Source organism: Oreochromis aureus, linkage group 18, assembly GCF_013358895.1.
Source record: "Oreochromis aureus strain Israel breed Guangdong linkage group 18, ZZ_aureus, whole genome shotgun sequence".
Classification (NCBI taxonomy): domain Eukaryota; kingdom Metazoa; phylum Chordata; class Actinopteri; order Cichliformes; family Cichlidae; genus Oreochromis; species Oreochromis aureus.
In genome coordinates, this window is record NC_052959.1 from 22,562,565 (window position 1) to 22,588,045 (window position 25,481).

Below are 25,481 nucleotides of genomic sequence, written 5' to 3' on the forward strand. Positions count from 1 at the left end.
GACAGGTGGGACTCTATGCTTTTGTTATGGTCTAAATTGGCCTTTGGGCTGTAGGAGAAAGCTAGGTAGCAGACTTGAACCAGGAGGCCTCAGGAGCTGATCTCGGGGTGATTCATATTTCCTTCCAGACCCTGAATCAGTCTTTTCTTCGTGGCCTTCCAGCTGTGAGAAGTCCCTCTGCTGCTCATGCTCTGTGCTTGCTGTTCATCTCTGCAAAGAGCCTCTGTCACCTCATCAGTGGAGGATGGAGAGAGTGTCCATTTTCTCTGGGTCACTTATCTGATCAACCAGCAGTTAGTGGTTTTACAAAAGGCCCTTTAGTAACATATGTGCTGCTATATATTTTAATAGCACCCTCAAACTCTGGAGCCAGGTTGGTGTTTTTATCCCCTCATCTTGCACCCCAAAGATACTTTTATTCCTGGAGTCTAACTCATGCAAAGCTGCAGTAGAAAAGTTCAAAATAATCCTCAATTAACTTTTACTGATCCTTGGTCGTTTTAGCTTTTGTCCCTCACTGAAAAAAAAAAAAAGTCCACATTTTAACTTAAAGTTACCAAAGAGAAAAACTGAATTTTAAGATAATAAATTTTTAGGCATCTTCCTGTTAAAAAGCAGTTCTTCCTCCCCACCATCACCCATTGCTTGCTTGTAGTGGATTGTGTGGTGAGTGTTTAGGTTCTTTGTAGTCTTTACCCAAGTAAAAAGTGAAGTAATTATAACTCCCCCCCCAAATAAAATGATTTTCACATCTAGTTTTATTTTGAGAGGCTTAACCCTCAGCAAAAGTCATTAAACAAACAACAAAAATTTTTTTTACACAACTGTAAAATCAGCCTGCTTTTATTCCACAACATGTTAAATATTTTACATGGAACAAAGACGAGTGAGTACTTCTACCAGAGAAAATCAGGCACATGAGGTTAAATCTTTCACATCCCCAGAACATTTTTTTAACAGAGTTGTAAGTGTTGTGGATGCAACCTGCTGAGTCTTTGTTCATGTTCGTTTAACGGTGCGCTCACACTACTTCCACACACACTTAATTTGTACACATGCTCAGCAGGTTAAAAAAGAAAAAATTAAAAATCATTGATATCTGATTCATTCAAACAAAAGTAAAATAAAATGCTTTACAGTTCAGTTTTAAATAGGTAAATCTGTCAGATATACTGCTCACTCACTCTCACACACCATCGTTGACTATAAAAGCAAGAGCTTAAGACACGAGTGTTACATGGCTACAGATCGTACTTTAAAACAAAAATGATTAAAAAAAAAAAAGAAAAAAAAAAGAACACTTTTTTTGGCCATAAAAATACAAAATAAGATCTTTCTCAAATGTACAAACGAGGCCAAACGTCTTCACTCTTCCAACATGCTCTAGCAGGACGGTGTATACATTCATCAAACATCTGCTTTGTTTACAATTATTTCTTTATACACACACACACACACACGGTCATCCTGAAGTCTTCTCACAGTTCCGTCTGCGATTCCAGACTCGCCCAATGGTCTGAAGTTTATGGTTAAAGAAAGATTTCCTTCTCTTTTTTCTGTTTGGCAATGTCCTTGGGGAAAGGAGGTGGAGCTGGTGGAGAAGTGTCGCTGCTCCTCCGTCTATTGAGGTTCTGAGGAGTCTTCACATTCTGGACAAATGCTGGAGGACTGAAAGTATCTGAAGGAAGAAAGAAGACTAATCCAGCACTCCAGGGAAATAAAAGATCATATTCAGTGGTGTTTGTTACCGAGGCGGCAGTTTGTACAGGTGTAGCACTGCAACCCACTGCAATGACCACATTTCTAATTTTATGTCCCTCCTGTTTATGAGACATGAGAGCAGGATCTCATTATTAGGACCTCAGTCACGTCCGTTCTGTGCCACCAAACTCAAAAGGTACAAACTCTCCACAAGAGGGTGCTGCTCAGTCAATCGTAAACTCGGGATGAACACTACAAATACGATCATGGGCGTTTCCACTTGTTGTTTTTACTCTGGATACATTCTGTATAAATGCAAGGTCGCTCACATCATGTTGCAGGTAATCTGCTGTCCTGCAGCACCTACATCACCATTTGTGGAGTAAGTTTTGTTTAAGATCTTTGTGCTTTTGGCTGGACTCGTAATACAGCTACTTAATGTGATGTGGACAGCTGATTCTTCACAGTTATTTGCCATGACAACCAGATTACAAAAGTTACAGGAGTAACTGCCAAACTGAGCACACTCACACAAAATGAACATGTCTCCTGTCTTATTGCAATTTTACTGCCGTGTTAAGACAAAAAAGTTGCTTGGAAGATGGCAACTGACTGCTAGTGGTCGCAGACCTGGTCTCAGTCTCATTTCAAAGGCAACGACTTCACAAGTTCAGTGCACACAGTCACAATAATTCTAGTTAGAAAATACTGACAAGTGAAATACTGAAGAGTCAAATCTGCTCCCTCCACCCAGTCTTTTAAATCTAAACTTAAAACTTGTTTATACTCTCTGGGATTTGAGTCTGATTTGCTCATTGTGTCTCCTGCAGCTTTTTCCAGCCTTGACTGTGCACATTTAGCACATACTGACATCTATTTTACTTATCTCTTAGCCAAGCAAGTAAAAAAAAATAAATAAAAATGTTTTAATTTTTCTCCGGTCGTACCTGTATTTATGATCCTTTGAGGACTGGTTTTCCTCTGGGACCTCAGACTTCCTCCTTCTTTCCCCGTCACCTGGATGGGTGCCACCTCGCTCAGGTCTATGGAGGCTGGATTTAGAAACACAGGAGTGAGAAATGGTTTCAGTTCACAGCCATGTGATGTAACGGCTGACCTCAGATTAAGTGTTCATAAATATTTTTCAGTACTAATATTTGAAAAGAAAGAAAAAATTCTCTGGACGTAGAAGAGAGTTTCTTCCTGAGATTAAACTTCAGGTTTTAAACGTTAACCCGTGTCCTGACCTGCGCTCTGGGCCCTCTTGTGGGTTTGCTTCTTGGAGGCTTTGTCCTTCCCCTTGGTAGTAGCCAGTTTTTTGGGGATCTTCTGCTGCACGGGTACAGGTTTGTGCACCTGGTTGGTGGTGCTGACCAGGTTGGAGGGCAGGCTGGGTTTGGCCGGGTGTATGCAGATGCTCTCCCTGCGCGGTGGAACCTTTGGGGGGATTTCCAGAGAATCGGGCGGTTTTGTGGAGGGCGTTAAGGTCAGAGTGCCTCCGTTCACTGTGCTTCCCCTGAATGACGAGTACATCACAGACTTCGGAGGGAAAAAAAATAAATAAATACACAATTTAAATTTTGTTTGAAATTTGAATTTGCCTTGGTGTAATGTTTCCTCCCTAGATCATACTTGGATATTGTATTTCCTTTGTTTAGGCAAGGCAAGTTTATTTATATAGCACAATTCAACAACAAGGTGATTCAAAGTGCTTTACGGAGACATTAAAAACAAATAAAACAAATAAAAAAATAATAGCTCAATGCACACACAATAACAACATTAATGGTGATAAATGTTGGATTAATCTAATTCCTATCAGATTCCTCACCTGAGCGGGATCGTCGTAGTTTGGCTGTCCGATATTTGTTTTGTACTTCATCTTTATTTTTTCCAAACGTTCCATCTCGTGATCCAAACGCTCCTTTTCTTTTTCCAGTGTTTTTGTGGTCTCCCTCAGTCTCTCCAGGTCCTGCTGGTATTCTTTTTTCTGCACGTCCAGTTCGCCCTTCTCCTCGCTGAGCTTCTCCTCCAACTTCCTACACTCCTCCTCCTTCTGCTTCAGCTGAGCCTCCTGAACCTCCATCTGGCGCCTCTGCCGCTCCTTCTCCTTCTCCCAGTGCTGCTGCTCCTCTCGAAGCTGCGCCTGCTGCTTGCTCAAGCTGTTGAGTTCCTCCCGCTGCTTTTCCAAGCTGCGCTGCTTCTCGTACTCATACAAGGCGTTGCTGAAGGTAGCGGGCCGCTGGTTCTGCGACTGGAAAGCGTGCTGCAGCGCGTTCTGGCTGTCCTGTTGAACGATGACAGCCTGCACGGTGAAAAGTTTAATTTAGCCGGCTGATACCAAACAGAGAAACATCCAATATTAAGATAAACTGCTTTACTTTTAAGCTGTACAGCCTCTGCCCGAGCATCATCACCCTGTCATAAATCTGTAAAGAGAAAAAAAGGGCAAAAAAAAAGTAACATTTATTCATGAATAAAACAGAGGAAATGGTTGCAGTAACTAAGATGATAGATATGAGAATTTGACCTCAGCCTCGGGGAAATGTAACAGCGAGAGATTGTCGGGTTCTCCATCAGCCTGGAAGCAAAAAATAAAAAGCACAAACAGTGTAAATGTTCATGTTTCACCGCAGGATGGACGTCAGGTTTTCATATTGTCTCACATCACTCACAGACTCTTCTGGGCCTTCGGAGAAGTAGCCCTGCAGCAGCTGGTCACTAAAGCTGTGGCTTATATTCGGAGGACTGAACTTTTCGAGGTCATCAGCTTCTTTGCCATCTGAGAAAAACAAATCCTCACATGATTTACATGCAATGTCACTACAGGTTTGGGGTGTCTTTGTTTTTAGCAGATCATGAGTAGTCGTTATGGTACGCTTGCATGCAGGAGCAGAAAAAAGAAGTGTATTGCCGATCTTTGGATGTGAGATCAGTTGTGTCACGCTCACATCAGCTCTAATCGGTACAATCAAAACTATGTAACAGTGAGCCGACAGGTTAAAGATTCTGCATTAGCTGTATTACTTTAGTGTACATGTGCTATAAGATCCACACACAAAGCAACAAAGTACATCAGTCTTACATTTCCAAGTGCTAGCTGCAGATTTACTATCTGCCTCTCCAAAGGTCTGGGCCCTCCTGACCCGCCCTCCCTGTGCGTTACTCTCATCCACGGGAGCGTTTGTGTTACTCGTCTTCAAGGCGAGCAGGTTCTGCAGGATTTCCACTGACAAAAGAGAAAGAAACAATTCTTCAATCTCTTCCTTAAAAGATAAGATCACTGCTCACTCATGATTCGACAGTGTGAGACGTGAATTTCAGTCTTCCTTCAGCACACGTCTTCTAACTTAAAAACATGGCCGTTTTTCCAGACACGCCACACAAAACAACCGGAAACCACAATAAAACTGAGTCTAACTCTCTCTCAGTCACAGAGCAGACGCTGGATTTGTCTCCCTCACCTTCGTCTATGGCTGTGTTCAACAGCGTCTCCCACTGCTGGAGGTCGTTGGCGCCTCTTACGAGATGCAGTCCATCATAAGGGGTTTCCTGCCCGGTCACGCGCTTATAGAGAGCAGCAAAGAGCTGCTGCTTCTCTGTCAGACTTTCCTTTATGCGGTCGTCCCTCTCCTTAAGATGAACTAAAGAGCGGCAGAAGAACAACAAAAACACTTTTTTTGTGCCGTAAAATAAATAATTAAATAGTGGAACCCTTTCATTCAGAGAAAAATAGACTGAGCACACCGTGAAACTCGCTTTGTACACTCAACATTATAACAAGGAGAAAAAGGAAAAAGGTAGTTTTCCACACTGTTTGATCTTCCGGCTGGGACAGGTTGAAATTGCATTTAAAAAAAACAAAAAACATCTTAGGTAAAGAAGGTGGGCGAGCACAAACCCAACATCGGTTAAATTCTACAGAACAAACTAAAACTGGCAAATCTACAAAAATGCAACTTTTAAATCCTACCAGGTCTTTTTCAGGCATTAAGACGTTCTCGGCCATCTTACCTTGAAACCTTTGCAGAGTAGTGATCATTTCGTTGTACTGCACCTCTTCCTGATGACTGAAAAACACAGACAACTTATTCAGTATCCACTTTTATGTAACATTTTTCATTTGAACTTATTCATTTTTATTTGTACGGGGATGAACATGTGACGTGAAACATGCCACTTTAACACATACACAAGTGTCAATAAGAAATAATCGGTAAAATAAATATAAATACTAAGAAATAAATGGGTATGATCACAAAACAACAAAAGCTGGCTGATTGGCTTTAAGTCTTTAGTAAAGAGACGCCACACTTTGATCAGGGAGATGTTAACCGGTGGCCAGATTTAAAAACAATTTGAATAATTGACTTGTTTTTTTTTAATTTAATTGGCAGGGTTTCACTCACCATGTTTAAGAAAAGGAATTTGTTTCATTTAGAAATAAGATGCATCAAATAAAATCCATCTATAGCTTATCCTGGTCAGGGTCAGTCTAAACAGAGATCAACTTCTCCCTGGAGAAACTGGAGGTTTCTTCCCGTTAAAGGGTTTTTTCTTCCAACCGTTGCTAAGAGCCATCTCAAAGGGGGACTGTCTGATTGTTGGGGTGTTCTGTGGTCTTCACCTTTACAATATAAAGCACCTTGAGGTGTCTGTTGTAATTTGGTGCTATATATAAATAAACTGAATTAAACTGAATCACTGTCTCCAGCAATAACTCCATCCTGGGTCTCCTCAAAGGACACGCCCAAAACATCTCACTTAGGAGGGTATTTAATCAGTGATGTTACCAAATTCTGAATGAAATGTAACATTTATACTGACTAACTTGCTAAGGAAGCAAGGAAGGATAGATGGGTGGAGACATATTAAAGATGAACGTAGTCCCCGTGACTAAGATCCCCTTATGAAACTTGGACCTGAGTGCTCACCGTTGCATTCGCAGGCAAATGATAAAATCAAAATTTATAATAAATGGTGTGACGATGTTCGTGCAAACTTTTGTTAAGACTGGTCCACCCATCAAGGAGGACCTGGGGTACATAGAGAAATATTGATACTGAGCTATGGTCATTTTACTGAGATGACCTCACACCAAAGACTGCACTGGCTTCCATTTTCCAGACGCTACATCCATCGTTTGAACTTTTTTCCTAGAAGCACTCGGCTTACCGTTCCAACGCTTCTCGTATGATGGCCTCCCACGTGATGCGCTCCTTTCGTGAGCCCATGTGGATCTCATACATCTCCGGCAAGCCGACGGTGCGTGCACAGATGAGAAAAATGGCCTTCTCCTCCATGGCCACCTCTCTGACTATCAGTCTTTCAAGGGAGATGACTGGAGGTTTGTTATCCTGCATAAGCCACAATCATAAACACCGATCTTATTATTAAATAGAGTCAAACCTTTTTATGTATAAGTGATACAGTAAATGGTGTGTAAACAGTGTCAGCCATTAATGTTTGAGGAGAACTCACAACAGCAGCAAATACGAACTTCTGGTCTTTCTCTTGTAAGAGGAGCAGCACATCTGACAGCAGCACAGCATGGACGTCTGCAGGGGGAGATTAAAGCTGCTCAGCATCAAAACAACACAAGCACTTAATGCTGTGACTCAACAGGACTGCTCATCATCGCTTAATGACAAAAAAGTAGTTTTGACGGTTGTCGGATTGTTTCGGATTTTCACAAAAGCCACACTGAGAAGTCAAAGTGGTAATCCACTGAGCACTCAATCCTCAAAGTTTCATTAAAATCACACCAGGGTAAACACACGCTCACCTCAGTTTACCGTCTGACCTCTGATTGCTCTTCGTATGATTGCACCCCCCCCCCATCTGAATTTAACTCTGTGGCAATATCTCAAAGGCAAGAGCCGCACAAAAGTGAATACGACACTAATGGATGTTGCTGTCAGCACGAGGAAGTAAAACCGTTTCATAAAGCATGACACGCTCTGTTTGAACTGTAAGCAGCAGGCTTTAAAGTCTCTATTATGCTCAGAGCAGCTTTGCATGACTCACAGTTCGAAACAATCCTCTTATACTGAGCATTTACATAGTTTTTTTGTTTTGTTTGTTTTATTTTGCTGCTCTCAATGCCTCAAGGCCTTGTAAAAACCTACACAGGTTCCGTCTTAAGCACATCGAGTTTACATATAATTAAATGGGCTATACAGATAAAACAGCCATTACTAGAAATAGCGTCACTGAAAGTGTTTGATTGTGACACCTTTTGTCTGTTTGAGTTCATTTAAGTTTGATCTTTGATATGGTACATGCGTGAGTGTTTTATTTAACATATGCTCCTGCGTTTTCATTTTGCTCATGTGCTTCTGTGCATTTGGTTTTGTTCATTCATTTAAATACCATCAGCTTGCTGAGGACTGCAGTTGAAAATGAATCTGTGTGGCTAAATCTTATTTAAATAAACATAAACACAAATATCATGGTGAACCAAGAGAAGCAGAAAGAATAAAAATGAGGAAAAAAGCCAAAAGCTCAGGTTTCAGGCTGCTCTACAGGGATCACCTGCACATACTTCTACCTTTGTCCTTGTTTAACATGAGCCCTGCTGGTTTGTGATAGCATATTACAAGCTCAGCAGCTCGGCTCGAAGATCAAAATGTCTTAAACTATTGTCTCTCTGCACAGTCTACAAAATGTAAAACATGTAAATTTATAACATATAAATGTATAACTAAGAAAAATAAAAGGAAGAATTTATCGCAATAAATCAACATTGAAAACCAACATTTTCATTGAGAACTTTTATTCTTTTCACGTCGGGACTCAGGAAAACTGACCAGACCGTCAGTCACTGTTTACACTTTGGATATTTAGTAAAACCCAGACATACACAGACGCACGTCCACAGTCGTTAGAGCTCGTCACACACCTTTCTGTTTACCAGATGACTTCCAGGTGACCGCGCCTTCATGCACCAGCTTCCTGTTGCCCTGGATCAGATCCTCCCTGCGGATGACCTCGCCTCCGTTCAGCCGCCCCACAGATTTTGGATCCAGGCGATAACCAATCTCTCTCACACGAGCAGCTTTCTCACAGTCTTTGACCTCAGCGTTCACCTGGGCGATGGTGTTTTTGATGCACTCCAAGGCTTCGCTGAGAGACCTGTGGTCGTCTGTGTCGGCTGTAAGGAGCGAGAAATAAACGATCCAACCACATTTATTTCTTTTTAAAACCCTGCAGCCAGCAAGGTGAGCAGATTTCAGTAATTTCAGCTTGTAGAAATGTTGCTGAGTTAAACACTGAAAGTCTCTTTAAGGTGGCTGTTGAGATTTTACCGTCGATGTTTTGTAGGAGTCGCTCCACCAGCACGGGATACTTTGTGATGCGCTGAGTCACCAACAGCAAACAGTCGGAGATTCCCATCCTCCGCACCAGAGGCAGCTGACCTATTTTCTTATTTAGAAAAAAATTAAATAAAAACAAAGAAGTTTCATACATTTTAGAAAGTTGATCAAATATGTTACTGTATTTGCTTGTTCAAGAGATTATGTCAGAGTACCAGATGTGTGACTGCCCTGAGAAAGTCTCAAACACTGTTTGACAGAGAAAGTGATACACACAATATGCTCAAGAATAGGAAAAAACATTACGCTTTGTGTGGTTACAAAGAAATACACTGGCCAAAAACACTGAAATACATCAGATGTCAATGAGAAAATAAATAAATAATCGTACTGGATATCTATATCTATGCCGCATCGTTTGATAGGAATGAAAATGATCAACCTGCAGAGGGGCTGAATTCAAAGACAGCCTGAAAAAGCAAAGTTCCACTGCAGTACCTGAAAACTCGTACTTAGTAATTTGTATGGTCCCCACAAGCTTGTATGCATGCCCGATAACGTTGGGGAGTGCTCCTAATGAGATGACGGATGGTGTGCTGGAGGATCTCCTCTCACATCTGGACCAGGGCATCCGTGAACTCCTGGAAAATCTGAGGTGCAACCTGGTGACTGAGAGATGACATCCCAGGGGTGTTCTTTTGGATTTAGGTCAGGCGAGCATGTGGATCAGTTACTGGTATCAATTCCTTCATCCTCTGGGAACTGTCTGCGTAATTTTGCCACATGAGGCCGGGCACTGTCCTGCACCAGGAGGAACCCAAGACCCACAGCACCAGTGTAGGGTCTGGGAGGTCCAAGGATTTCATCCTGTTACCTATGGCATCAGGACTGTAGAAGTCTGTGCGTCTCTCCGTGGATATGCCTGCCAAACCATCACTGAGCCACCACCAAAAGATCATGTTGAACGATGTAACAGTCAACATAATGCTCTCCACAGCTTCTCAAGACCCTTTCATGTTTGTGAACATTGAGACAGTGAAATTCTGGTACTCTCTGACAAATGTCAATCAGGCTCCACGGTGCAGAGCAGCGAGGAAAGGGCCCACTAGAGCATGTCAGGCCCTCAGCCCCCCCATGAAGTTTGTTTCTGATTGTTCGGTCAAAGAGGTTCACACCAGTGTTCATCCTGTCCCTCCTTGCACAAAGGAGCAGATACTGGTCCTGCTGATGAGTTAAGGACCTTCGGCCCTATCCAGCTCTCCCACAGTAACTGCTTATCGCTTGGAATGCCATTAATGCTCATGAGACACAGCAAACCCCCTCTGCTGTTTAACTGGCCAGGTCAATGTCCCACATTTTCAACTGACTCGTTCCTATACTCTGATTAAAAAGTGTTCCTTTATTTATTTAAACATTGTATAAGTGGAATACGCAGCTGACACAGTGGTTCCTGTGACCTGATATTGTAAACACTTGATCTAAATTTAAGGATAAACAAGGGGGACCTGCTCTTGTTCTTCAGCTAAAACTTGAAGGAAATCATTTCGACTTGATGTGAACAGCGAGTGTGGATTTCTTACTCTGTCGAGGGCCTGCAGCCGCTTGTTGTTCTGGATCAGCTCTTTGTAGATGCGGTCGGCTTCTAAGCGATGGCCGCAAAACATCCCGTAACACTCCACCATCCGATCTCCTATTGAACCTGAAAACTGAAACAATTCAGGGGGAAAAAAAATTGCATATGAAGGCCTTAATACTAACAATGATGTGCTGAATTCACGCGAATACATTTTCCAGGTGTGCGGATGCTGGAAATAAAAGAAAAAAAAAGAAAAAAAGACATTGATATATGCTGATGTGCTGACTTGCATTAAGATTTCACAGATCTGTGAGTTTACCTAGAAAACAACAACAGGTGTAGGCGTTTTAATCAACATAGACACTCTGTGTTAGCGTCGACTTACACTGGAAAAAGTTTTTCATACACTGTGCCAGAAGCAGAGGTTAGAGAATGAAGACTAACATTTCTACTTGTGTGAAAAATGAATAGGAAACAGAAAAATTCAGATCCGAGCTTTCCTTCTTCCTTCCCAGCTGACCGATGACTGTAAAAATCAGAGGTGTCTGGATTTGCCCAACAACAAATTCAGCTCACAGAAGGATGCACTTAGACGGGCTCTACGGGTTAAGGCCAATGAGCTCAAGGTCAGAGAGCTCCCAGCCTGGCTCCAGGCTGTGGCCTCTATTGCCTGGGACAGCAGGCCTACCTACTCTCACCTATGTCTCACCTTTGGGTATTGACCTAAAGAATAAGACTGAGTAATATGAGCAGCAGAATTGAGCTTCCTCTAAATAACACCTGTGGTCTCATTTAAAGACAGGGTGAGGAGCTCTGTCATTTAGGAGAAGAGCAGCTAGTCCTCCACACTGATGACAGCCAGTTGAAGTCAGGCATATAAGAAGATTACCTATCCCACATGAGCATTTTCGACCCACTCCCAAACTACTTTGAGGGCCTATAATAGTGTGGCACTGTGTGGGTTCTGATTTCTTACTCAGGAAATGTGTTGATAAATGAGGAGCAGGAAAAAAAAGTGTCTGTGTGGGAATGTGACGTCAGTGGCATTGCATCATTCCCGCACGTATGGATCAAACACGGCCATCTGTAGCTTCTCAGTGTTTCAGGCATACCAGCCATTCCTCTGGATGACTCTACGGTTGACGCAAACACAGGCGAGTTGTCTCAGATAAAAAGTGATGCGCATATTTAAAATACGACTATGATCTATGCGAGTCGCTGTCTAGGAAAGTAAACACATTTTGAGTGTTTACTAAAGGTTTTGCTGCTTTGGCTTTGTACGCCACCACAGTTGGTTTTAAAAATCAAACAGTCAATGAAGATGGGATTGAAGTGCAGACTTTCAGCTTTGATTCAAGGCTTTTACAAAAAAATAAAATCATCAACTTCTTAGGAATAGCAGCCACTCTTATACACAGTCACCCTTTTTCAGAGGCTCAACATTACTAAGAGAATTTTAAATATGATGGTTGTTTTAAATAGATTAAAATCCTTTGCACTCACTGACTGTCTGTTTCCTCCCTTCAGATGCTCTTTACTGCTCTTTGTTTGTGGGTCTCTGCCTTCAGTCACTGAAAAACCGCCCTGTTGGGCTGAGGTCAGACTCATTTGACTCATTTGCGCACTGAAGAATATCTCATTTCTTTGCCTTAAGAAAATCTTGGGTTTCCTTTGCTTTGAGCTTTGGGTCATCATCTATTTGCACTGCGAAGGTGAACGTCCGTTCAGTTTTGCAGTATTGGGCTAAATCTGGGCAGAGTAAAGAGCCCTGCACGCTTCAAAATTCATCCTGCTGCTTCTGTCATCTGTCCCAAAAAAAATCTATTTCAGGGTGCACGCTCTCGTTAAAGTAAAAGTCTAATCTGGCCTTCCTTTTCTTGTGGTTTTTACCTTGCTATAATCCCTCTATACCTCCATTCATGAAGACATCTCTTGTTTGTAGACCTTGACAGTCACTCCTACTGTGACTATAAAGGTCTGTCGGTGGTCTGTGGTTGTTAGGGCCTTTTTCAGTTGCTGAGCTGGTCAATGCATTCCTTTTTCAAGAATGAACCACACTGTTGGTTTAGCCACTCCTCAAGTGTTTGCTCTCTGATGGGCTTATTTTTCAGGCTTATTAAATCAGGAAAAGTCTGATCCTTACAGGATGTAGAACAACCTGTTTATTCTCCAATTTCATGACCTTTTTCCCCTTTTGGACCTCTAACAAATGGCTTCCAGATTCCTGAAAGTATTTTGAAGAAACCTCACAAGCCTGAGAGGAAGCTGACCTTACGTATCACTTTGTGTTGTGTTACCATAAAAACTCTTAAAGCATTTCACCCTCAGGATGAGTAAATAATGAACATACAAGCAGATACGCTGCACTGCTTTCCCACCTTACCTGAGAGATGAGGACATTTGGTATCTGTGGTATTTGGTAGATAATCGGGTTTCCTTCCTCCTGACTCTGGTTTTGGCACATTTTGAGGCATTTGAGGAAGTGCTTGTGGACGATGAGCAGGGGTTCGATGCCCAGGAAGAGCCTCTTCAGCCGACCCTCTTCTATCAGCTGGGACTGCCTCAGCTCGTGCATGTAGACCCCGAGAAGGATTTTTAAGGTGTGCACGAGGTGTACCTCGGTCTTGATCAATTCTAGGAAGTACATGAAGAGAAAATCTCTTGATAAAATATTCTTCTTCTTCCTCAACACCTACCACTGTGACTCCCAATGTTTCCCCAATGCAACGTAAAAGACAGGTTCAGCAGGTCAAAGCTGCGTTCAAAGGCAGACAAGAGATTACTAATGTCATCGTACTTATTATCACAGCAGAAGTGTGTCTCAGCAAAAGGTCCTATGAGGTAAAGAGAGAATCCATCACCGCTGTCGTAATCATAATTACAGGCATTAGAAAGAGCTCTCACTTCAATGCGTGACTGACATGAGAAGATTCTGACACGCTGACAAACACAGGAATTTATGCGCGGATATATTTTGACAGGTTATAGAAAAATACCCATAAAGAGCAAGACAGCATTCAACATTTAGGCCTCAACTTGATTCAGTTTAGCTCAGCGTACCATAGATGATGTCTTGTCTTTTTATTTCCTCTTTGCTCAGGTTCTTTAGGTAGTTCTGGTCCACGGTCAGACTCCAGGAGTCTGCCTCCAAATTCTGGGCATCGGCTTCAAGCTCGAGTTGCAGCAGGGTATAATGGGAGTCTGGATGACACACACACACACACACACACACACACACACACACACACACACACACACACACACACACACACACACACACACACACACACACACACACACACACACACACACACACACACACACACACACACACACACACACTCGTGTTACATGAAACAAGGCTTGTGCTTTGTGGTCATATGAGTGTGTGTCAGTGATTCACTGCTGGTTACACAGGTTTTTTTAAATCTGCTTTTAATAACTTTCCTTTATATAGCAACAGGTTTAGGTCTTTTCCTTATTTATATACAACTGCAGAAAGTTTTAACGCATACAAAAATATTAAAAGTGAGTAAAACTAAGCAGCGCTGGACTGTGTTAAATATATTTATGGACAAGAACAACAAAGACTATAAAAGATATTTTCACCCAGGAAGTTTCCACCATTATTTTCCGACTGTGAGAGAAGTGAGGAGCTGTCAGCAGCTCCAGGTCGTGCTTGACCGACTGACCTTCGAGGTTGATGGGATCAGTCAAGTCCTCACTGGAGAGCTTCAGCCGATCTCTCCGGCTATCGGTCTCCTCCATCTGCGCCGCTCTGGATCTGGTTGTTATGGGGTAAAATAAGGCTCAACTGGTAAATTATAAATGTGATGACAGCACAAAAATTATGCGCACACAAATTGAACACTTTTGCTTTGGCTGCTCACTGCTATTGCTTAATTTGGCAATTTCCACTGAGTGAAAAGAAAGAAAAAAAAACACAAAGGAACAATGTCACAAAGAGTAACACAAACATCACACAACTTGGAATGTGTGGTTAGGTTTGAGTTTCTTCACTAGAAAACAGCCTATTTATTGTATAAGGAGTAAAACTAAACCTGGGGACGTACACACCTGGGGCTTGTGTTGCTTGAAGAAGAGGAAGGGGGTTGTGTTTGGTGTTTTTGGGGGGGTGGCAGTCATGCGTGGACCGAGGAAGTTGGCTGAAAGGCCATTGTGGGCTGGGGGAGAAATACTCTCCCCAGGGCTGTGTGAGAGAGCAACAAACAGTCTGTGAGAAACATGAGGACTGTTAACAGACTAAAGTTACAGGTGGTTAAAACATTCAATCTCTAGCAAATTTGCTGCATCACAAATGACCCCCTGCTCCTGCTTTGTCACTAGCGGATTGCTGCTGTTACTCACAACTTGTTTGGAAGACTTCATTCCTGTCTGCAAACACTTGCCAACTACTCTGTGAGCTGCCTCAACGTAGAAGTGTGCAACTGAAGGCAAACATTCATCATTTACTCCATTCACTCTATTGTTCATTGCAGACAACCCAATGGAAGGAGGCTTTCGATGTAGTGGTAATTCTCTGCAACTAATTTCACGTAGCAACAGCAATTAAACCTCAAGCAACCACCAATCAACCGGTCTCCAGGTCTGTGTGACTGGAGATTAAAGCAAACTACTAGAATATCAATTTAGACAGAAACTTTATGTAGAATCAGGGCAACAGGATACCTCTGAAGGTCACAACGTGATTGCTTACTGCCATGTGTGAAGCCACAACTTAAACTCAAACACAAGTTTATCATTTTAGGGGAAATAAAATAAAACATACCTTTACTATTCGGCTTCTTATTCTCTCTGCCCTCAGACGCTTACACAGAAAGATTTCCTACCAAAGAAAAAGAACAATAATGGCAGACAAGCGGTTACAACACTAATCTAGCATCGTGTAGAGGGAACTGGTTTAGCAAACTGTGACAACTCAGCTCAAGTCAGACCAGCTTTCAGGCAAGCATAACTGCAAGAAAAAAGAATTATGCAAGACAAGTGGAGCTGCGCAAGTCATATGATTTATTCAATTAACACAGGTACAGCAGCTGCTTGCACAATCACGGATCAAGATTTCCTTTTATTCTTTGAAGGGTCATTTCGCTCAGCATTTTCCTCCCGACTCAAAGAGATATGCATCTCTGCAGGGAGATGATTACGGACACATCCTTTTAAACTCAGCTTTTCCTCGTCCCTCAAATGACTTTTTATCATATTCTTTTCTGTGACCCTGAGTGACTCATCTGCTTCAAATACTTCTGCCTCACTTGTTTTCCGACTTAAGCGCCTCACCATTTCCCTGACACAATAGGGGGGGAAAAAGCAAAAGAGAAAAGACACTTAAACCAGTGCACAGAAACAAAGGAGGGAAAAAAAAACCCAACTGTTGCTGTGTCAGAGTCTGAGTTTAGTATGTGGGAGCCTGCTGGCTGGCTGTGTGCGCATGCTAATGGGTGCTTAAGTGTCATCGAGAACAATCCACTGGTCTTTGCACACACCTACATGTGTTTAATCAGCAGCAGCAGCAAAGCCTGCTGGAGGTCTGACAGAAGCAGAAAATGTTTAAATCTGAAAAGATGATGGGAGTAAACATCGAAAACAGTCACAATTTTAGAAGCAAACATCTGTATTTTACTGGTTTCCCACCACACCTAAGCTCCAAGCTTCATCATTTCACCGGACAGTTTGAGGAGGAAAGGCAGTAGCTGTTCAAAGCCAGACACACCTAAAGCACACACACACGTTACTATGACACAACTCATAAACACACACAGCTCTCGCCTGCAAACTTCTGTCTCTTTTTTGGTAAAACAAGAAAAAATCTAAACTTATACTTGCAGCACACTCTTCAAAGAAGCAGTTTCGAAGCCTCAACATTATTCTTTTGGCTGCCATCATGTTATTTATTTGTAGAACCAGAAGTGATCTTTAGGATACAGAGCTACAGCATGAGCTAAAGCTCAAAGGTAGGAAGATACACTGCCTTTAACTTCTAACATTTTATATATCAGGACATAAGTATGTTTAACAAAAATAATCTGGTTCTTAACAGGTCTTAAGACAGAAATACAACCTCGGATGAACTACAAAATGTGGCATATTGCACTTATTTCACAAAAAGTCAAAACGCAGAAGCAGTGTGTGAAAAACTCAGTAACCCCTTACTGCTTCCACAGAAATTAAGAGTGTGAGACGTAGGTCTGCTAATAAAAAGCGACTCATTGATAATAAGCAGGTGTTAGCACCTCTATAAAAGATGTTTTTGCTAGCAATCTTAAAGAACCAATTGCTGCTGCCCATCAATCTGGGAAAGGCTGTAAGGCCAATCGAACTACATCTTTCTACAGTGCAAAAGATTATTCACATGTAATAATGTGAATAATAATAATAATAATAATGATAATGATAATAATAATAATAATCTCAAGGTCAGACAGTGCAATGCTCAGAGAAACCGCAAAAAAACCCCAAGAGCTCTCTTTCAGACTCTGCAAGTCTCAGTTAGCATGTTAAATGTTAAAGTTCATAGAAGTTCATGACAGAGTAATTGAAAAAAGAATGAATACATTTGGCTTGTTTGTCAGGTTTGCCAAGAGAGTGAGTGCACAGCTGAGGTTTGCAAAACTGCATCTGAACAAATGTGCTTTGGACAGCAGAGATGTTTGGCTGTAAAAAAACAAAAACAAACAAACAAAAAACACCCAAACACAGCACATCAGTAGAGAGCTGATGATTTGGGCACCTTGCAGTCACTGAGTGTACCAGGATGTATACCAAAGTATTCTAGCGTCAAAGAGTGAGGACATCTGCCCAACAGCTACAGCCTGACTGAAAGTGGGTCATGAATGACTGACAGAGTCACTCACGCTGATTTTTTTTTTTTTTTTTCAGAATCCAGACCTCAACCCTATTGAAATGCTGTGGTGGGACTTTAAGAGAGCTGTGCATAAATGAATGTCTGCAAACCTCAATGAACTGAAGCAACATTATAAAGAGGAGTGGGCCAAAATTCCTCTGCAGTGATGTGAGAGCCTGATACGATTACTTCAGGTTACTGGTGCTGAAGGTGGCTCTACCAACAACTGAATCACACACTGCATCTGCATTTTTCTTTATTTTTTGACTAATAAATTATGTCATGGATGTACATAAGATGTAATCAGTTGTTGTTCATCTGAAGTTGTATTTACTCAATTTTAAGACCAGATAAGGGCGAGATATTTTTTATGATGTCCACATAAATCAAAACAGTTACAAAACAAACAAACAAACGTGAGAATACAAAGACAGCATCATGCCTTACTGTATCAAGTTACAGCACTTTCTTTAAAGACCAGCTTTTAAGCTGCATGGCATATGGTTATCTATGTAGTGGCTGTATCATTCAACAGCTCGTTGAAGGCAGAAACCACACCTCAAATGATTCACCCACATGGGGCGGAGAGGGAGCAGAGCAGCGTGAAATACAGGTCATTCTCTGCAAGAAAAAAAAACAAGACTGGCAAGTCTGCCGAGTATTCTGCAGAGGACAGAGATGGGAAAATACTGGTGAATGACGTGTTTGAAGAGTAGCTTTACTCAGACTTACAGCAGCATAGCAACAGGAGGACTTCTCCTGGCAAGACAACCCCAACAAGGCCACCCACAGCTGAGAGCCTGAGGAGGCCACAAATCCAGTGATCCATTTGCTCTTGGCCCTCATAAAACCCAAACAACGTACATTTCACACATAAATACAGTAGAAAATATGATCAGAGAGAGAAATACTGCAGTGCTTGCTCTCTCACGCAGCCTTGACACGCAGTTTACTTATTGACTAGAAACAGGGTGTTTTTAACTCCACTGTAGTGTGCTGTAATCGCATGCCAATGTGTTTCTGTCAGTATGAAGAGGTGAATCTGACCTTTACCGAGTCCTCAGTGTGAGGCAGGAGCAAGAGCATTGGTCTGCATCATGGAGTGAGAGTCCCGGATAACCCACAGCATGGCTAAACCTTTAAATGTGACACCAACCTCAAGGCCTTCAGCTCCATTTGTGGTCTGAATTTATAAGATTACAGGCGTTTACTGTATTTTCTCACCATTTCAAGCTGCCATTGGTTCACCTGAATTCATTACAGTGTGTGAGACTAATTAATAAACCTCAGAAACCTTAAAGTACGTTATGTGTAATTTTTAATATTTCAATGTACTGTAAAACAATTTAAAAAACATTAGACCGATTGTGCTGCTGGAACGCCTTTCCAACACTCATCTGCGGCACTATTAATGTCAACAAAAGGCACTTTTAGCCACTCCATTATTTCCTGAGGGGTCACCATAGTAGATGGATTACCATAATTGATTTAATAGACTTTACTCCGGATGCCCTTCCTCCACTAAATCTCGAGCCTGTAGTGGGACCTGTAGTACAAATGATTGGTGGGCAATACAGACGCTAATTATCCAATGACATTTCGAGAAAATCTGTGATGAAGATAATATTGACGATATAGAAACAAAAATACTCAACATTATCAGTGTTCACAGCATTTATAAGTGTAAGTAAATGAAAGGCCTTTTCTATTCTTCAATGAGCTACTGTCATTGATGACTCACCTAATACCTAATTTGAGGTGTGAACCTACTGAAATAGCAGCAGCATTACAATGCAACAGTAGGTCAATTCAATTTGACCTTCAATTCATGTGCGGAGGAAACCAGGCAGCGCTCGTCACCTGGCCTATACCATCTCTACAATGAAGCATGGTGGTGGCAACATCATGTTGGGGGGATGTTTTTCAGCAGGAAGAACTGGGAGACTAGTCAGGATCGAAAGAAAGATTAATGTAGCAACGTACAGAAACGTCCTTGACGACAACCTGTTTATCTTCCAGCAGTATATAAAAAAAAAGTCTCCGCAACTCTGAAAGTCTCTGAGTGGCCAACAGCAGACAACATTATGCCCATATCGTGGCCTAAAGCAGTCATGAAGGTGCTGCTTAGAGTAGCTGAACGCGCCGCTGAAGCACCGCAATACTGACTCCGTGCTGCTGCTGTTCGATCAATTTGTGTCACACGCATCTCTGCATAGATGCGCAGAAAGGGGAAATGACGTAGGGAATTCCCACAATAATCCAATAGTGCACGGCGACACCTGCACATTCCACCAATGTGCTAATGTTCCGCCAAAAAAATTCTAGGTTGCACCGGTGCGACCAGCCGCAACTCTGAATGGCTCTGTGTGGTCAACAACAGACACACATTATGCCCATATCTTGTTCTAAACCAATCAGAGATAGTCAAGGGCGGAACCTCTCAGATGCCCATGCCCAAGGTAAGATGTTCAGATATTGAGATGTTCAGTTCGAAGACTTTGAGGCACTTTTAATTATGACTCTTTTTATTTTATATATCTTGAGATATTTTAAGTTTAAATTTCAGCTCAATGAAGCACTTTAAGCACAATAACCTTTTCAGTACTGTATTTTTTGGACTATAAGGCGCACTTAAAATCCTTTCATTTCCTCAAAAGTGTACCTTTTGTATGAATTCTGGTTGTGCTTACTGACCGCGAACTGATTTTATGTGGTACATGGCGCTCAAAAATCTGTCAAAATGTTTTAGTATGACTTTGGTAAGCTATGAAGCCACACTGCTTGATGGATTGTTGGAGCATTACGGCTAGCGGACCTAAGAAAAAAAGTTAGGCACACCAGTAAGGAGTGGCTTCAGGACCACTCTAAATGCCCCCGGGTCGCCCAGCCAGAGCCAAAACTTGAACCAGACTGAACATCTCTGGAGAGATCTGAAAATGGACCTTTAGAGGTTCTGCCAAAAAGACTGGGAGAAACTTTGCAAAAATAGGTGTGCGAAACTTGTAGCATCCCACTCACAAAGACTTGAGGCTGTAATTGCTGCCAGAAGGTGCTTCAATAAAATATTGAGCAAAGGTCCATTTAATTTATTCCATTTTGGAATACGGCTGTAAACATGACAAAATGTGCTGCTTGAAGTCACACAATAAGACTGAAAAAATATTTGCTACCTTGAATTATTATTTTATTTTATTTTTTTAAACCAGCTGCTCAAAGCTCTGCTTTTCGATCACGTAAGCGCATCATCCACTGTTTGCACTTCCTGTCATTATGTCATTATGAAGTGCAGCTAGTTGAATGCAGCTTGTAATGCTCAGCAGAGTCATTTGTTTACATTTAGGCCACACATCACCAGCTGATAGTATCGCCTTGTAGCCTTGGTGTACGGTGTGTTTTTGCCAAACAAGTTTGTTGTTTCCAGTCTTCATCAGAAATGGATTTCTTGCATACTTTGCAAAGTTCTGTGCTTTGTCGGAAATTGCTGAAGTAGCTCCCTTTTTAGATACTAAAAAGTCATCGCAGGGCAACACACAGCTCTTGCTATCTGACACGCCTGAGCTTTTTTCATTGTTGTGCAATACTGCAAATTTAGGTATTGATCTGATACAAGGAAAATACATGGCTAGTAATGCCTATACCAATACTTATACTTTTATCTTATAAAGTCAGCTTATGTAGGCGAGAGTAGTGTGTCATGATTTATGAGATGAATCATCAGTTTGCAAATTCTGAAAACATTTTAATGACCACTAAATCGGTTTTTTACTTTCCACAATTTGAGGTATATATTTTCATTAAAAAAATAATAATAATAATAATAATAATAATAATACGTTAACAGAATTCAGTGGGCTACATACTAAAGGTAGAGGATAAAAACAAAGTATCGATCTTATCATGCCGATATTAATTTGATAATATCAATATTTGGCTCTATCCACCCACCTACAGTGCATACTGGGATATATAAACAGATGATGATGTGAGCTTTATATCATGTAAAGATGTATTAATGATACGGTACAAAGCCCTTAAAAAGCAAGTTAACATAACCAGGATATTTTTTCTTCATCTGATTTAACTATGAAAAGTGCTTTACAAACCCAAACATCACCGCTAACAGCTGGATTTTTCAGTTCGAGTGCACCTAACCAAACAACAGAGCTTTTTATTGCTAAAGAGACACAGAGTGAAAGTGGACAGTATATCTTCGGTTATTTAACATATAACTCATTGTTGCAGCCAGGTGCAGACCAAAAATGGTCCCCTTAAACAGATTTTTAGTTTTATTGTCCTTATTTTCCTCTGAATTACCAATTCTGTCACTAGTTAGCCAACATAAACTAAGTCTATTAGCCGCAACCAACCACATGACGTAGTTCAATATTGACAGAAATGGCGATAAACATGTTTTTAAAACTTAAACCTTAAGCATTTATTTCTTAAATCCAGCTTCACAGACAGTGTTACATCTATGTCAGTCTTCAATAGCAGGACTCTATGATGTAAATTATCCTTTATATGATTAATGTTTCATGTCCTCTTTAAAACCTAAATAAATAATAATCACATCCTGCACAGGCATCCATCCGGTTGTCAAATGATGACGTATGAACCCTGCTTGCAGGTCCAAACTACTCTGTGTTTATTAAGGCTGTTGTGTTTTTAACATCTTTTAATGCTTTGTATCTTGTTCTATTTAATCTGAACAAGCACCTTAAAAGGTCAGGGATCACTGTCTGGGCTTTCATTACCACTATTCCTCTCTAGCACGTTTAAGCTCCGTTTTTAAAACCTTACGATGTAACCACAGCCCAGCCCATGCAGCAGTACATTAATGACTTACCTCATATTGTGGATGGATTATCTCAGTTGTTCTCCTGACTGTAGCTAGCAACCACGTAGTGCATCATGATGTACCAGCTAAACTAACTTCAGTAACTCTACGAACGTCACTGTTGTTTAGTTTTCTGTCTTCATTTATGTCAGAAGTGATAGCAGAGCTGTACGTTTTAATTTTTCAGAAATCCCTCAGTCAGTTAAACTTCATAAATCCTGTTTCTCATGGATGCCTGGATGTTAAAATTACTTGTTACACCTGGTAGAGCAGCCACACTGATCATTTTATTAAATATGAAAGAGGCAGGAGAATTGAGCAGCTAAAGAGGCGCAAAATAATTTAGAAAACTTTATTTACGTAACTGTTTTTATTTCACCACTTTCAGTTTGTTTGTTTTTTAATTTAGGCTAATCTATTTTTACTTTCACTCCAAAGTGACGCTTAAGTCCTTCAAATTCTCAAATCTTCACTTTTAAAACCAGCAAATTGTCTTCAGCTCTAAGCTGTATTTACACAAAAACTGAAAGATGAACCTTTCAGTGAACTTAAATTTCCAGGTACATTTGTGACTTATACCATTTAATCCAATTTCAAGTGTTTCAACTTTACTCGGATATTAAACCTAATATGGCACTTCTGTAATTTTCCTGCTATATTTGAACTCTTTCAAATCTTAATATAATTTTATTTTGTTCTTTGGTGTTAGGTAATAATTTAGCATTCTGCCCTCATCTAAATATGACCACTTCTGGCTTCAAAAAACCCAAAATGGTAGCCAATAAAACGCTAAACCTGAGGCTGCGAATACCAAAACAAATGGTGTAATGACAATGGCTACTTCCATCTTTTGTATACAGTCTATACTTCCAACTAGAACTGTTAAACTTTTTAAGCAGATTTAGATTTTTCCTTTACTGATTATGTTTGGTTTGTCTAAAATTCTTAGTTCAAACTTACATCTAAAGTTTTAATGGCTTCAGACCTGCATAAACACGTCTATCAGGCATATTTTTCAGAGGCATTATTTAAAAACCACTCATACATTGTTTTGTTTTTTTTCTGTTACAACTTATATGCTTAAATATACAACTAGCTTCTTGTTTAAATAATGCTCTGTATTTTTTTTTTTTTTTTTTTTTTTTTTTTTTTTAAATCAGCCAAGGTTTAAAACCTTTTATGACTAGCCTACATTTCAGCGGACACCAAGATTTATCAGCAATTGTAATTTAGCTGACACTTGAGGTTTTTCAGTTCTATAAGATGAAATTTATGGATTTCAGTCATTTCAGATACATTTCTTATTAAAATTTACTTTTTTCTATTTTATGTTATTTTGGTCGACACGTCCTAATTTTAACTGTATATGTGCAGCTTTAACGGCAGAGCTCTACGTATCACTCCGCCAATGGAAAAACGTTCCATTCCTGTGCGTTTACTGGTTCGACGCTGTATATGAATATCACTCCGCGTATGGAATAACCGTATTTTTGTCCGCTTTTAATGGTTATGGATTAATATCACTGCGTAGCTAGTGACTTGACACCCCGAAAGGAAAGTTCAGAGAATGCTCTTAATTTAATAGGATAGTTAAACATAATAATTATAAACTCTCGAACTAAACTCCGACTGTCATTCCTCACATTCACATTAGAATGTAAAGTAAAGTTAACTTTAATTCAGTGCGTATGTTATTGAAGAAACTGTCAGAGTGAATCTGCTTTCACCGAAAGGAACAGAAACAGGTGTAAAGCCAGGAGAGTCAAGAGAGAAGGGAGCGCCAACAGGTGACTGAACACGTATCCCTGCCTTGTTTATAAAGTTTATGACTGCTGTTTTCCCACTACTTGGCATACGGAGCTGAAGTTGTGCTAATTTAGCGACCAAAGTCAAGACAGTCAAGTCGAGTCAGTTCTCCAGCTCACGTCTTCTTAAAACTTTCCGCGTTCGTGACGCAGCGTTGCGTTTTACGGGGTTAGTAAGCTAATTTAGCTTGCTAACGCAATCCCTTCATGCTTGTTAACTACTTCTATCCCCTTGATGCTCATATGCTAAACAATAATAGTTAACTCCGAGAACGGTTTCATCTTACCTGCTCTTGAAATGAAGCCGAAAGAACGAGAAGACAGGTTTTCTGTTATTTCCAGGTAAAGGTAAGCGAGATCAATCTTATCTGTCAGCAGCGCCTGCTAAAAACAACAGACACAGAGGATGTCTCCGGAGGAACAAGTGCACAAATAAGAAGAAAAAAATGGAGCTGATGAGGGAGGGAGTGTTTTAAAACAAATCCCAGCCTCCTGTGTAAACCCTCCTTCCTCCTCTAAGCATTGTGGGAATGTGCTGCTTCAGTAATACCTGATCTTCATACAGCAACTGCCTCTACTCTCAATCCTTAAATTAACACAGACAGTTGGCATCTGGCATATGTTTCTGTTAGTTCTGCTGCAGTTCACCTTCCCAGTAAGAAACTCTGGTAGCCATTTTTAGTAAAGAACAACTGCTGTGAATAGTTACATGCTTTTATTTTGGTAAAAACAAGGACTTGTCCTTTGTGTAGGTTCAATCAGGTAGGAGCCCAGTTAGCATTTCTTTAATTTATTTTGCTTGTAAAAGCAACTGTCTTGAGGGTGTGTGTCTGTGTGTTTTTGGTAAGCTAATACTAACAGAAGAAACTCTGTGATACTACACTCAGTGTCCAGAAGGTATTTTGGACAGAGGAAAGAGGACAAGGAGATTTGGTGGTAGAACGAGGAAACGCAGTAAAGTTTTCAAAGGAAGAGCTCAGCAAAGAAAAAAATGAGATGAAGGGAGTAGACAGGGGTGGTGGTAAAGGAAAAGGCATATAATGAGTTTAATGTGAGCCTGGACACTAAGGAAGGAGAAAAGGCAGAGATCGAGCTGAAAGGATGTGCAGCTGGTTAGGATGATTGGATAGAGATGGAAGTGTACTAAGCTGTGAAGAGAGTGTGCTGAGAAGATGGAAGGAGGACAGAAGGATGAAAGTTAGTGAATCAGGATGTGCAGAGAATTAGTATAGAGGAAGCAAGCGCTGCTATGAAGATGATGAATAGTGAAAGGTGCTTGGTTTAGATGACATACCTGTGGAGGTATGGAGATGTCTAGGAGAGAGGGCAGTGGACTTTTTAACCAGACTGTTTGGAGACTGAGAGGAGGCCTGAGGAATAGAAA

General features: G+C 40.9%; 1 protein-coding gene across 2 annotated transcripts; it reads right to left on the minus strand.

Moving 5' to 3' along the window:
- Window positions 1-825: 825 nt before the first annotated feature.
- Window positions 826-24,569, minus strand: arhgef18a (rho/rac guanine nucleotide exchange factor (GEF) 18a). Of its 2 annotated transcripts, XM_039602573.1 has the most exons (21): window positions 24,385-24,569; window positions 15,383-15,439; window positions 14,671-14,803; window positions 14,286-14,377; window positions 13,654-13,794; window positions 12,977-13,227; window positions 10,598-10,723; window positions 9,009-9,126; window positions 8,603-8,854; window positions 7,183-7,259; window positions 6,877-7,058; window positions 5,716-5,771; window positions 5,166-5,345; window positions 4,787-4,930; window positions 4,377-4,483; window positions 4,232-4,282; window positions 4,083-4,130; window positions 3,533-4,006; window positions 2,949-3,240; window positions 2,649-2,753; window positions 826-1,678 (listed from the first exon to the last, which is right to left on the minus strand). In XM_039602573.1, the coding sequence occupies exons 4-21, from the start codon at window positions 14,359-14,361 to the stop codon at window positions 1,530-1,532; spliced, it is 2,829 nt and encodes a 942-aa protein (XP_039458507.1). In that variant the 5' UTR covers window positions 14,362-14,377; window positions 14,671-14,803; window positions 15,383-15,439; window positions 24,385-24,569; the 3' UTR covers window positions 826-1,529. The 2 variants fall into 2 exon arrangements, with proteins under 2 accessions (XP_039458507.1, XP_039458508.1); XM_039602574.1 differs by lacking the exon at window positions 15,383-15,439.
- Window positions 24,570-25,481: the final 912 nt, after the last annotated feature.